The following is a 14724-nucleotide window of genomic DNA, read 5'->3' as shown; positions in this document are numbered from 1 at the left end:
GCCAGGCTGAAAGCTCGTGGAAACACACTGAATTCAGTCTGTGGAGTCCAAACAATGATCTTCGTACATGCAAGCATGATTACCGTTAACCGTCTCCACTCATGTTTGCTTGTTTACAGGCTCGTGTCACTGCTGAGTCCGTGTTAACCTCCATCTTCTGTTGTTACAGAGCTCCCAGACCACAAACCGGAACTTCCAGCCTCTGGGTACCCCTCGTCTTGGGGATACCACAATCCACCAATGCCAGAGACCATCGACCACACTCCCACCTTCACATCACCACCTCTGCCGTCTCCGCCCTGCATCTCCAGTCCTCCAGAACCCTCACATCCATACGTTACTCGCTTTCTCCCAACTCAACCACATGTAGGGCTGTTCGATTTTGCCCAAAAATAAAATCTCAATTTTTTTCTCTCAAAATCCGATTTTCGATTACGATTATTTTGTGAATTGACAAAAGGCAAAGAAATGATTTCAAATATGCTGTTTTTTATTGAACATTTGCCCCATTGGGCTTTAAGTGCAAACTTTGCTCTTATTAAACCAAAACTTAATGAATAAAGTGCAAAACTCTGTAAATAAGTTGAAAAAAAGTTTTAAAAAATATAATAAAATATAAAGTTTTATCTCTGAAAAAAAAAATCAGCAAATCAGCACTTGCAAACATACAGTAAGTTATATTTCCAATTAAATAAAACAAGACATTTTCTAATTAAACTAAACTGGGTCTTTGCATGCTAAATAATAATGCAACCCATGAAGGAAGTAGAGGTGTGTAATGTCAGTCATTACATTTGCTATTCACATTTGCAAGTTTTTTGCAAGGAACACGAGCCGGTCTACGGCATCTGGCTTGAGGGATGCCCGGTGGCATGTTACAACGCCCCCTCCTACACTAAAGAGCCTCTCCGATGGGGCACTTGTCGCAGGTATTGAGAGGTATTTCCATCAATCATTAATATAGTATCAATCATTAAAATGTGTGCAGAAGTGAAAGTGAAAAATCGATTTTACGATTTTCACGTTTTAACATCGTTCTAATTACATAATCGCGATTACGATTTAAAATCGATTAATCGAACAGCCCTAACCACATGCTGACCGGTTCAGTTCGCCGGTCACTGTTCATTTCCTGAGGCAACAAACCAATTTCTGCTAAAGGAAGTAGGAGGCAGATTTATGACCGATATGGCATAAAGGAAGCTGAGTACCACAAAAATGGAGTGAAAGATTGTTTTCCTCCACATAAAAGAAATCATGCCAGAGAGTGGGGTTTGCTGCATTTGTGCTTGAGTATCCTTTCGGCTGACGTCGGAGGTGTTTACTGATGATTTTCCTTTTCAATAACCTACTGCCGAGTCATTTGGGTTTACATTTGGCTCTGGAGTGAAGTCCTGAGCTTTATTAACCATTATCTAGCATATTCAAACACGCAAAGCAGCAGCTTATTTTTCTGTACGGCACAACTTTCTCCGAAAAAACAAGAAAACCTCTCTTCAAATCCTGATCTGCCGATAAAAACTTTGATGAATGGCAGAGGTCTGGAAAAATCTCAATAAAAAGAGGAAGGGAAAAGGTTGCGATCAGACGGCCGTTAATCACCGCTGCTGTTGTAACTTGATAAAGTCACCAGGAAAAGACTAATAGAGGCCGATGTGGACGGAAGATTAAAGGTCACCATTTGAAACTTGAGCAAACCTTAATGGACAGAATTTGAAGGGAAGAGCAGGCAATGACCTCAACAGTCTGTGGTTTCGATCTTTACATTTGATTATAAGTCATCACATGGAGATTAAAACTCAGTTTATATCAGTGTGCATCAGCTGTATTGGACGTACTGAAGTCAGCTTTTATCTTTGAGAAGAGAAAACCTCTAAGCCTCAGAAAAACCAACGGAGTGTTTTCTTCTACACGGCTCGGGACGACTCTGAACTATCACCAGCATCCGGAGATTATGAGGAGTTAGAGCCACGATACAGTACATCTGATCCAAAGATTAGGCCAGATTCAGTATCACGCAAGGACAGTTAGAGAGAGTCTGCCAGAGGCTGGATGTGAGGAAGCAGGACTGATGAGCTCCCTCCGTGACTTCACAAAGATGAGACGAAAGACAGCAAATAGAAAGCGAGCAGGTTTCCATCCAGGAGCAGCACAGGCGGGTGACGTCTGCTCACCCTGAATATAACGTGGACCAGCGGCCAACCACCTATACTCTTATTCAACTAACTACCCAGCCCACCGTCCAGTCCAGAATTGCTGAGATGGACTGAAAAACTGGTGGGACCTGAACTTTCTGCATTTCAGAAAGAGAAAAGAAAGGAAAAAATACACTGCCAACTAAAGAGACCGTTGACCAGGAGAAGGCAGAGTCATCATGACGATCAGCTCAGAGGGTTAGGGAAAATAAGACATGAACTGTTGCGTTAATCTTGGGTCCTCCAGGACACGAAGGGGCTATGATCTGATTTGGCAGCAGTTTTGTAGCGGTTTTGCAACTGTTTTGCAGTGGTTTTGTAGCGGTTTTTTTTGTGGTTTTGCAACTGTTTTGCAGCAGTTGTCTCCAGGTTGTTCAAAAAGCTGCTGCACGGCTCTTAACTGAGAAAAAATGAGCTTATGCTCCAAGTTCTGACATCACTCCATTGGACTCCTGTCCATTTTACAATAGATTTTAATATTTTATTGCTTGTTTTTAAGGTTTTGAATATGCTGGCACTAATGTATTTCTCTGAACTTCCTAATCTTTATACTCTGGACGGAGCGCTGAGGTTGTAGTTTTGAGTTCCAGTTTCAGAAATACATAAAAAGAATAAGTTTAGGTAATGTCAGGAGAGTTAAAAAATGTGTTGCTTTGATTTATTTCAAATCAAATGTAGACGTCCTTGTTGACCTTCTGGACCGTTTAACAGTTTAAACCAAAGGAGACATTTGGCTCTGTTTTGTTTGGGTTTTGGGAAGTGAATAAAAGAAACTCAGAATACCTGGAGTCAGTATTAAAGTACTGCGGACGCATCATTTTACCACGATTTGGGCATAAAGCAGATTGGAGTTCAGGATCGTCCACTGTGTTTCTGTGCAGCTGAAAGCTACAGATGTCCAAGTTCTGGCCCCTGTGGAACTGATACTCAACATCCATTGGCTAATCTGCCTTTGAGGTGCGGGTCTCACCGATATCATCACCATCTAAGGTGCCTCAACGCTGCTTCGTAGTGATGTTGTCTAGGATTTCAGCTTCGGTTGCCTCCCTCAGTCCTACTGCTCCGTCTGCAGTCTCGTTCTGCTTGTATGGGCTCAAATCCACATGATGAGGAGCTGGAGACACATTATGGTCTTGGACAATGGATTTAAGGGTCACTTTTACCCATTTTCTCTGCATCATCCTTCACGTCCCTGGAATATACGAGCTACAGTCGAGTAATTAAAATAATTCACAACGGTGACGGAACTCTGTTCAAAATCACAAGTGGTCCTTAAGTTGTATTTCTCTGTAACTGTGACCAGAGGCAGAAACAGGAGTTATTAACAATCCATAAAGCGATCACAAAGAGGACGCCGGTGCATGTTTTTTAGGCAGCAGCAGGATTAAGAATTGATTTGGTCTCCGTTCTTTGTCTCTGAGGATTAAAACTTCAGTCGGCCATCGGTCCTGCAGTAAAACCTTGAACTAGCGTTCATGGTGCCAGAGGTTGAGCACTAATCGGCTGGTGATTTAAATGTCTTTAGAGCCTTTATTTGGTTGATGTTTATACAGAAAGGTGCCTTTATAACTATTGATCAGAACCCACGACGTGAATATTTACCCAGCAGAGGTGTTTCAGGGTGTACAGCAGTAACTGAGTAGTCTCACGGGGTTAGGACTTGATTCTTAAACCAGATGTTTGTCTTCCAGATGTTGGGATTAGATCTTGATTCATCCACGTTTTACACGTGCAGATTCTTCAATCACTGTATTTGTTTCCTGCTTTAAATGTCTTCAGAAACAGATTTACACGTTTATATTAGTTAACTCCTTACAAAAGGTCCTGCGGGCCACGAAGAGGAGGCGGTTAACTCGAACGTCAACCCCAAAGATTTGGAGTTAAGAAGTAAGGAAACGGCCGGAAATGAAGTAATTGACAGTAAATAAATACATAAATAAATAAAGTGCTGGGGGAAAACAAAGACAAAAAATTACAATTAAAGAAAAAAAATGTAAAAAATATAAGATTTTTTATATTAAGAAACAAATTCAAAATATTTTCAGGAAAAAGAATTTAAATGGAAAACATTTAATTATTTTAAAATGGATCTAAATAAATGTGAAAATTGAAATCTATGCATATTTCTGTGTACATTCCCACATTTATTTTCTAATTCTTGTACAGATTTTTGCTTTCGTGGTGCTAAAATGTTTTTACACAAGTAAAGCCGATGCTGCAGAAAGCTCAACATGAAACCAGGGAAAGCTCTGATGTGTTGACCCCCCCAGCACGCCACACGGCCTGTGACCTGCGAATTTCAGCTGCGGGGTGAGGGTCGGTGCCGCGGAGGCCGAGCGGCTGTCCCTGAAGTAGGCTTTTTAAATCCGCTCTGCCTGACCCCTCCTCCCGCTGGAACCATCAGACCGGGCCGGACAATTCATTACATGTATCACTGGCTCATCCACTTACCTGAGCTTGGCATGTAATCTCACTCTCTATCCCGCCGCCCGGCTCCAACCACAAATTCCCATTTAGTCGCTCGTGTCACCGGGCCAGACCCGAGCCCCACTGCTGCTGACGCTCTCTTTCAATTTCAGAAAGTCGGCTTGCGATAGATGCTCGGTTTGCTTTCATCAACAGTCTGACTCAGAATCTGGACCTCACGTTTGTCTTTTAAACATCGCCGAGTCATAAAGAGTCAAAACAATACAGAAAAAAACGCAGCGACGTCGGCTTTTATCTTATTTTATTTTAGCTGTATGAACCCCAGATATGTCACGTTATGATTTCAACATCACTGCTGTTATTTTCCCTCTTCCACCTTTGTTACCATAGTAACAGAGGCATTATGGGAGTGAAATTAGAGCTGCATGCGTTAAAGTGAAAACTGGACATGAAATAAATGAAATAAAAACGTCTTGGGTCCAAACTGTCAAACTTTTTATCGAATCTTCTTTTTTTCCTGACTAAATGTTCTTCTCCGAGTCACCAAACATCCATAATAACTGAATAAAAAGGGCTGAGATTCAATGAAGGGACATAAAAGCCTCAGCAGCAGCGTGATACTCACAACATGAAGTCCTGCTCCCAGCAGGGCTGGTCTCCACGCACCGTGATGGTCGTGCTCTTCACGTTCTGCACCTTCAGGGTCACGTAGGCGTTGAACTTGTCTGGAACAGAAGGGGAGGAGTCACAATCAGACACTTGACCAGACAAAATGAGGACTCCAGCTGGACCGACTCTAAGCTATCGGCATCGAATCCTCTCAGGACCCTCCTGGGTCGATGACCCAACAGCGAGCCAGCAGCAACCCAAGCTAGTAGAGCTGATATGAGGACTAGCGGAGCTTCGTTGTGGCAGGCTACGCTGGCAGCCTCGCCCGACCTGCAGGTGACTGCAACAAGCCTAACATCCAGCCTAGCAACCAGCCTAGCAACCAGCCTAGCAACCAGCCTAACATCCAGCCTAGCATCCAGCCTAGCAACCAGCCTAACATCCAGCCTAGCATCCAGCCTAGCATCCAGCCTAGCATCCAGCCTAGCATCCAGCCTAGCATCCAGCCAAACACACACAGGCTTTATACAAAAAATTTAAAATAGAAATAACCAATAAATAGTAAAAAGAGCAATATAAAAAGTTGAAAAAGAGTATGTACAAGAGAGAAAAAAAATAGTAAACACCAAAAACAAAAAAAAAAAAAAAGGATAATATTTACAAAAAATTTACAAATATTTTCAAAAATACTTGAGGTATTTGAGGTATTTACTGGTTATTGCACTTATAAAGAGACAGGTTTATTGCACATGGGTGGCTACAGTTGGTTATTATAGAGTCTGATGGCTGTGAGGAAGAAGGACCTGCGGTAGTGTTCCTTCTCGCAGCGGGTGGAGCAGTCTTTGGCTGAAGGAGCTGCTGATGCTCCCACGGTGTCATGTAGGGGGTGAGAGGGGTTGATCATGATGGAGTTCAGCTTGACCAGCATCCTCCTCTCACCCACCTCCTCGGCAGAGTGCAGAGCACAACCAAGAACCGAGCCAGCCCTCCTGACCAGTCGGTTCAGTCTCTTCCTGTCTCTCTCCGAGCTCCCGCAGCTCCAGCAGACGCTAGCAGAGTCATAAAAAGTCCTTAAGAGCTCCCTGCCCACGCCATGGATCTATAATAATAACTGGATCGGACGTCAAAAATGGCCGCCCATTCATTTCAATGCATTCTGCTCAGCCAGCGCATCCGCCGAAAAAATCTCTGACTTCCGGGTTTACTTCCGCATACAGCGGCCCATAGAGCATGCGCAGTTGAGTCACCTCCCATGATGCTCTGGGGCCTCCCATCATGCCCCGGGGCAATGCCGCGAATATTAATATAATATGTATTAATATAATATATTAATTAATGTATATTATTACATGTATAGCATTACATATATTATTAATGTATTAATATAATATAATTATATAATATATATTCATATAAAACATCCGTGGAATGCACGGACACGGCTGTGACGTCAGCCGTGACGTCACGCCCAGAAAGAGACTTTTCTTTTACTTTTCTGGCCGTTATAAAACATTTTTGACGGATATAAAGTCCATGACTTAAAAATATAGAATACAAAGATTAGTAATTGCCGGGGGTTACAGCTGGAGGTGTCCTGTGAACAGTTTTAGAGGCTTCTCTTTTACTATTGCGGTCTATGGGAAAAAAGCTTTCTGGGCCGCATGGGATTTTTGGTTGCAGTACCGCGGTTGGCCACTGGAAAAAATCGGCGCGCCTTCTGACTGCCAGACCCGGGGGCTGGCCCACGCCGAAGGACATCAGTCTCCTCAGCAGGTGGAGTCGGCTCTGGCCCTTCTTGTACAGGGCGTCGGTGTTGTGAGACCAGTTTGTTGTTGAGGTGAACACCCAGGTACTTATACTCACGCCTAGCAACCAGCCTAGCAACCAGCCTAGCAACCAGCCTAGCAACCAGCCTAGCATCCAGCCTAGCAACCAGCCTAGCAACCAGCCTAACATCCAGCTTAGCATCCAGGCTAGAAGGCCGAGCAACAAGGGGTCCCGACGGCGCTCCGCTAGCCCTGGTTTCAGTAGCCAAATTAGAAATAAAGATGTTTGGACAGATTTGACTTGTTTTGAATTGTTTTGTTTATGTTGCCTGGTCAACACTGTAAATGAGAATCAGTTTTTAAACGTTCCTGCCTGTTTAAATAGAGGTTGAATGAATGTAAAGTAATATTAGCGTAGTTTAGCACAAGTTAAGCAAGCCAAGCTAAACCAGCTAAGCTGTGGTAACAGAAATAAGGTGGGCATGTTCCACACATCTTCCAGACCTGCTCATTAGGTCCATCCGCAACACGGCAGCGGGGGAAAGAGAGGCTTCAAAAGCCCTCTTTAGGAACCTGCGGGTGATGTCACGGGGGTTGTCCAGTTCTTCTTATACAGTCTCTGCACAGGAACCCTCCTACGTGTTTCTCTTTAAGCCTTTGGCTGTGTTTACATCCATCATCTATACCCGCTTATTCCCATTCAAGGGTCACGGGGGTCTGCTGGAGCCCCTCCCACCCTGGAGAGGCCACACAGGCAACCCACCGCTCACACAGCTACAGTATATACAGTAGTTTTTGTTAAATTACATTTGCACGGGACAAGCTGCCTTTGGAAGCCCATTCAATTCTCTTTATGGGATTAACTAAAAAAGAATACAACAGCAATATAAATCATGCTTATATAAATATAAAACAATAAAACAATTCTATGTTAATAAAGTTTTAGTTACTTCAAGCCGACAACGTTTGGGAGGACAAATTAAAATGCCTGTTTCCAGTAGCTAACCAGAACTCAAAAAGTGTTCTGAATATTTCATGACGGTAATAAAGTGCCACTGAAACATTGAAAAGGAAGTCAGAATACCTAAAACACCAGAGGTGGTGCGACGTGGAGGACTCAAAGACAAAGGCAGGTAAAATAAAATACACACGCCATCTCAAGGAAGGCCAGAAGCTGAGGTCGGAAGTCGGCATGGACAGACGCCGAGATATCCAAACAAAGACGAGAGCAAGGGTCTGAACAAAGAGCCAGGTTCTCATGGACACAGAGGGAGGAAATGATGAGCAACAAGCAGCAATCATTAACGGAGCCTGGGTGGGAGGCAAAACCGGGACGACCAAACCCTTGCTCCATTCACGAGGCCCGAATTTAACTGTACGTCCTCAACACTGACGTTCCACAAACTTCAAATATGACTTGTGTTCTCATTTTAAAGCTAAAAGCTCTGACGAGGTATTTGTCAGGTATCTAGGAGGGTCATCAAAGGTAGGGTAGGCCATATTACACAATATTTTTGTCACATTTGCAATCTGCTAACTGCCCACCTTGTGAGTAAATATATAGGAAAAAACGTCATACATGTCTTTACTAGTGTAGATCAGTGGTCCTTAACCTTTTTTCAGTGATGTACCCCATGTGAAATATTTTTTCAGCCAAGTACCCCCTAACCAGCGCAAAGCACTTTTGGTTGTAAAAAAAAAATCACCTAAAACAGAGCATTGTGCCATCAGTAACTGATTTATCAAACATAAAAATATTGGTGCTACGCTTCAACCACGACTCCATCGTTGGTCCAAGTGATTGACAGGTGAAGCCAGGTGGCATTTGACAGGTTAGGTGGAACCATCCTAATGTGGGGGATACTCTGCGGTTTTAGGATAATAAGTTGAATAGCCTACTCCTGAAGATAAAATTCATTTTATGAATTTAGACTTATATTTTCCTCAATTATTTATGAAATATTTATTTTTAAAAGGATTTTTGCATGGATGCTAACTTTTAAATATATGTATATTTTAAAATCTCACGTACCCCCTGTAGTGCCTTCACGTACCCCCATTTGAGAACCACTGGTCTAGACCAATGATTCTCAACCTTTTTGGAGTCCTGGACCCCACTGCAAATTTGTGATCAACGGGTCTATCCATCCATCCCTCCATCCAACCAACTATCCATCCATCCATCCCTCCATCCAACCAACTATCCATCTATCCATCCATACACCCAACTATCCATCCATTCCTCCATCCATCCATCCACCCATCCAACCAACTATCCCTCCATCAACTCTTGATGGAGGGATATTATTTTACTCATTCGAGTAAAATAATAATCTATTTCTATAAATGTCAGAGGATCTTTTTAAAAAATACATATATTACTATCACAGACCCAGGGACCCCATGCAATAACACAACGGACCACTAGGGGTCCGCGGACCCCCGGTTGAGAATCACTGGTCTAGACTGCAAGAGGGGGGCAGAGGGGGACCTACTCCGGCCCATCACCAACAGAAGGAGGGGGTCGGTGTCAGTTTGGAAATGAGGGGCATGTCTTTGCTCGGGGAGCAGTAGCAGGAGGGGGAGGGAGGAGCTAAAACTCACTCACCCTGCCTTTAAATCTTAACCTCAAACATAGAAACATGGAAATCAACCTATAAATCTGTCTCTGTCACATTTTGTCACTTTCAAAAATAGTTGCAGTCCCAGTGAACCAGTTCATATGAAGAGATCTTTGTAGGTACATCTATGGAAAAGTAAATAACACTTCCTCGCTGACTTATAAAGTCTGATATGAGGCTCTCAGGCGTCTCCAGCAGCTTTCTGCTGGTACCTGAGGAGGTTTGTGCACCACAGAACAACCCGAGAGGGTTAATCTGAGATAATCCATCATTCACTTAAAGCGTTTTGCCAAGTCTGTGATTAGGAGGAGCAGGTGACTGGCGGGGTGTCGACTGGCGGGATGTCAGAGCGAAAACGCCACAACAGAGCAAAACTAATAACAAAACCGTGACGTGTCGCAGGGTTGTCAGAGGCGACGTCTGAGTGATGCTCCTCCGAACTCACAAACACCTCGACTGTAACCGCCAGTGATGGGGAGAACATTTCCCAGCATGCAGCAGGACCCTCTTGGGGAGCAGCCGGCATCATTTATAATTAAGTGGAGATGACTTATGGAAATAAATAAGTTATATTCAGTTACACGCGGACGTGTGCAGTGCGGCTGGGCGAGATGACATTTACCGGGGTGTCTACAGTAATGAATACCCCATTACGGGCGTCGGGGGAGGTGGGAGGTGGGAGGGGCTGTAGACGGCGGCGGAGAAGTTCGGGGAGAGATGTTTCAGCCGAAGAGGAGGACATATCAATAATCCCCATAATACTTACCTCTTCTCATGACATGATTAAAGAATAAATACCATTATTCCAACTTTATGGGCAACATTGAAGCAGCACGTCATGCCCGTCGGACGTTTATTATATAAGTCTTCTTTAATTATTTGTTTTTAACTGTCATTTAATTTGTGATCAGAATCGCTTGCTGCAGCTGGTGATTGGACATCGATTGATCAATGAAAAAAAAGTCAAGACTGTAACGGCCTACAGGCCCAGTTAAGGGGGTGTGCAAACTTTTGAATGGTGGGTGATTGTTTATTCATTTATTTAAGAGCAATTGGCACACAATTTAAAAAGCAACAATCAAAGCATTTGAGACAACGACCGAAACCGAACCCTGCCGAAGGGGACACCGCCGCGTTTGTGACCACAGCAGTTCCAAGTGGCCGCTGGACCGGCCACGTGGCACACTCTTCTCATTGACCCGGGTTTGCAAGACGAAAACGGACGATGGAGCACCAAGAAAAGACTATCAAGTCCAGCATATATTTACACCAGGTTGCCGTTTCCCTGGATCCACTACGAAGAGGAAACAGGAGCAGTGTGTCGTTTCACATGCCAGGAGTTTATGGGCTCAAATTAATGCCATAAGTATTTTGTATCTGTAAATAAACGTACTTGTAGAAATATTTTGTGCGTGTGCAAAAAATATTTGTACCTGTAGAAATATTTTGTGCGTGTGAAAAAAATATTTGTATTTATAGAAATATTTTGTGCGTGTGCAAAAAATATTTGTACTTGCAAAAAATATTTGTACTTGTAGATACAAAGCTACAAACTTTTTTACAAAAGATACAAACTTTTTACAAAGCTACAAACTTTTTTACAGAAGCTGCAAACTTTTTTTCAAAAGCTACAAACTTTTTTTACAACTACGAGTTATGGCAGTGTTTTGACGTGCCAAAACTAAGAGCCAATCAGCAATCTTAGGCACGGGTTTCAAAGCGTTTCTGGAGAGCCAATCAGCACATTGCATCGCCTACTGACGTCGCCGCCATATTGGATGTGGCAAGACTGCGCTGCAACCTAATACAAGTAAATTGACTTATTTTCATAAAGCGCCTTTCTACAAAGAAATTTACATTTTACATCTCATTTATTCATTCACACACGCACTAATATACTTGGGAAACAGTTAGGCACCAAATATAATATATTTAATTTTCTCAGACGGCAAAAATAAGAACTTTATTGATCCCACATAGGAGTAATTCATGTTATATCAGCTATAGAGAACAAGGTAGTGCCGAAAAACAATATATATCCCCCCTCACAAAAATAAAAAAATAGAGAAACATATTCTCTCATTAACAAAGCATATTTTACATTTTTATACATTACATTACATTTTATTGTTATTGTTATTTTATTGTCTGAAAAATGGTTCAAATATGTTATTTTGTTATTTGAATTTTTTTTTAATTTGTTTTGTTGATGAAAAAATATGTCTCTATTTTTGTGCCAGTGTAGCAAGCTCGTTACCACTGGGGCCGACCGACAGGACAGAGGACACAGGGTTTAGTGCAGGAACTCCTTTATTCAATCACACCGCCACACGTGCACCAGCAGAACCTTCTCCCAGCAGCTGCTCTTTATGAAGGCAGGCAGGGTGGAGAGGCTGAGTGGCTGCTCCTCCACCCTGCCACAGTGTGAAATAACTTTGGGATTCATCAGGTGATTAACTGCTGCCGACTTCCTTCATAGCTGAATAAGATCAAAGCTGTCCATCCAACCAACTATCCAACCATCCATCCATTCATCCAGCTATCCATCCATCCATCCCTCCAACCATCCATCCTTCTATCCATTCAACTATCCATTCATCCAACCAACTATCCATCCATCCATCCATCCATCCATCCATCCATCATCCATCCAGCCATTCATCCAACTATCCAACAATCCATCCATCCATCCATTTATCATCCATCAATTTATCCCTCCAACTATCAATCCATTTATTTATTCATCCATCCATCCAGCCAGCCAGCCATCCATCCATTCATCCATGCATCCATCCAACTAGCCACCATTTATATATTTATCCATCCATCCATCCATCCATCCATCCATCCACCGTCTAAGCAGAGAAGTTCAGTCCATTCCCCCCCAGCCACCTCCTCCCACTCTTCCAGGGACATACTGAGGCGTTCCCAGGTCAGCTTAAACAGATATACACTTCTGAGTCTGGCTTGGGGTTTCTTCCTGGTTGGAAAAATACCCGGAACACCTCCCGAGGAGGCACCCCAACCACGTTCCCACCCTTTCAACCCCCGGCAAAGGAAACTCATTTCAGTCTTGGCAACCTCATTCCTTCGGTCCCACCTACGTTTCGAATGTAGGTAGAGTAAGTCGCGTAGGTCGTGCAGCTATTTACTGCTCCGGACCAACCTGACATCAGCGCCTCCCACTTAAATTAGGATAAATCCTCTAGACTGACAACGTGACATATATACCATGCAGCGTCTCTCTTCACCAGTGGGGTTTCAGAGGGGCTCTGGGACGTCACTCCGTTCCCCCTGGCGATATATCTACTGCCTCTTACTATTAAAGATAAATCAGAGCACATTTTAAAAACTGGGGCATTAGAGTGGGACGAGATCCTGTGCCTGACCTGAAACCGATAATCATGTCACATGATAGAGTGGCATCCTGGGTATTCTTTCCTTCACCCACATCGCTGGACGCCACAGCCCAGAGGAAAATAGGTGTGTTGTTTTTAGGTCAAGTTTTAGAGAAAACTGGAACTTTCTAGCGTGTCTTCCATGTCCGTCAGTGAGAGGACGGATATGCAGAAAATAAAAACACCCCACTGGGGTATCGACCTCGGGCAATTTCAACTCTGAGAAACCCGTTTGTTGCCTTCAACACCAGTGGAAGCTAATTCTTCTTTTTTTTTTTTTTTTAACTAAGCTACCGCGATTAACTAACCCCAAAAACTACAGAGCAAGCATGCAGGTGAACGAGCCGATGTATGTGTGTGTGTGTGTGTGTGTGTGTGTGTGTGTGTGTGTGTGTGTGCGTGTGTGTGTGTGTGTGTGTGTGTGTGTGTGTGTGTATATGTATGTGCAACCCCGCCACCCGCGAGACCAGAGGCCGACAAGGAAGAACCCGGAACCCAGGCCACCAGCAACCCCACAGAGGGGAGAAGAGGGCGGGAGGAGACCCACCGCCAGCAAGGCCCTCACCCCCCAGGGGGGGGCAGGAGGGGGAACGGAGGCCGAAGCCAGGAGGCAGGGCCTGGAAGACGTCCACGCTCCCCCGCCGGCCATCCAGGTCGACGGGGGCCCCACCGCACCTCCATGAGCGCCCCCGGCGCCCCCTGAGCCCCCAGGCGGAGGGGGAAATGGCCCAACATCCCTCCATTCATACTAACGACATAAGACTTAGGCTGCGTCCCAATTGAACCCCTCGCCCTCGTTTTCTTCACTAACCCTAGCTTTTGCGCGTTCCCGTGAAGGTAGTGGTGTCCCAATTCCTCTTTTCACCAAGGGGGAGGGGGCATAACGAGGGCTAGGGGCTGAGAATAGCCCCTACGGATCGAGGGATTTCAGATGCTCACTTGGCGAGCGAGGGGGTATGAAAATTTCCCAGAATGCTTTTGCCGTAGGCTCTGCGTCGATTTGACTCGCCGACCGAAGGAAACAGGCAGACTCGTCTCAGAGAAATAGAAAGAAATAATCCTGTGACTCGTCAGATTTGTTTTGGATGTTTCTGATATAATAGTCTTCAGAAACCACAAAGTAATCCAGCTGTTATCTGGGTAATTTACACACTTTCAGATAAAGTTGCGGAAGATCACGCCAGAATAAAGGGATTTATGTTTCCGCGTTACACCAACGAAGAGCCTACGGCGTAGGTTACGTAACCTACGCCGTAAGGGCTGCGTCGATGTACGCGGCGACGCGCGCCGTACGCCGTACCCTACGCCGTACCCTACGCCGTAGGCTCTGCGTCGATTTAACGCGGACCCAAACTCCGGAGCCGGCAGACAGAAATCTCTAAATTTCGGAGCAAATTTCTTAACAGGCGTAGCTACAACTGTTAGATTTCATCTATTAAACCAACATCTTCCTAAATGATTTATTTCAGCCAGCATAATTCTCAACAGAGCTGCGTCCCGGGAGAGAGTTTCTCTCCCGGGACGACGGAGCAGCTTGACCCGGCGCACACGTCTCTTCTCGGGCTGTGAGCTGAGGCTGCTCCCCGGGGCCGCGGCTCGTCTCATCTCCGAAAACATCGGGTCAAATTTCTTAACAGGCGTTATTTGGATAAACTGAGCCCAGGTTGCGGATCTTAAGGTTACCTTTATGCCTGAAAAAATATTAAAA

At 44.3% G+C, this 14724-nt stretch overlaps 1 protein-coding gene across 1 annotated transcript in view; it reads right to left on the bottom strand.

Annotated features, from left to right (window-relative positions):
- Positions 1–14724, bottom strand: part of LOC133451246 (uncharacterized) — a 47438-nt gene that overhangs the window by 7184 nt on the left and 25530 nt on the right. Inside the window, exon 3 of the mRNA XM_061730217.1 lies at positions 5248–5347. Within this exon, the coding sequence (XP_061586201.1) occupies positions 5248–5347 (100 nt within the window). The remainder of the gene's footprint in view (positions 1–5247; positions 5348–14724) is intronic.

This window comes from Cololabis saira, chromosome 9 (genome assembly GCF_033807715.1).
Source record: "Cololabis saira isolate AMF1-May2022 chromosome 9, fColSai1.1, whole genome shotgun sequence".
Classification (NCBI taxonomy): Eukaryota; Metazoa; Chordata; class Actinopteri; order Beloniformes; family Belonidae; genus Cololabis; species Cololabis saira.
The sequence above is the reverse complement of the archived record's forward strand: the minus strand, read 5'-3'. Positions and strand labels throughout refer to the sequence as shown.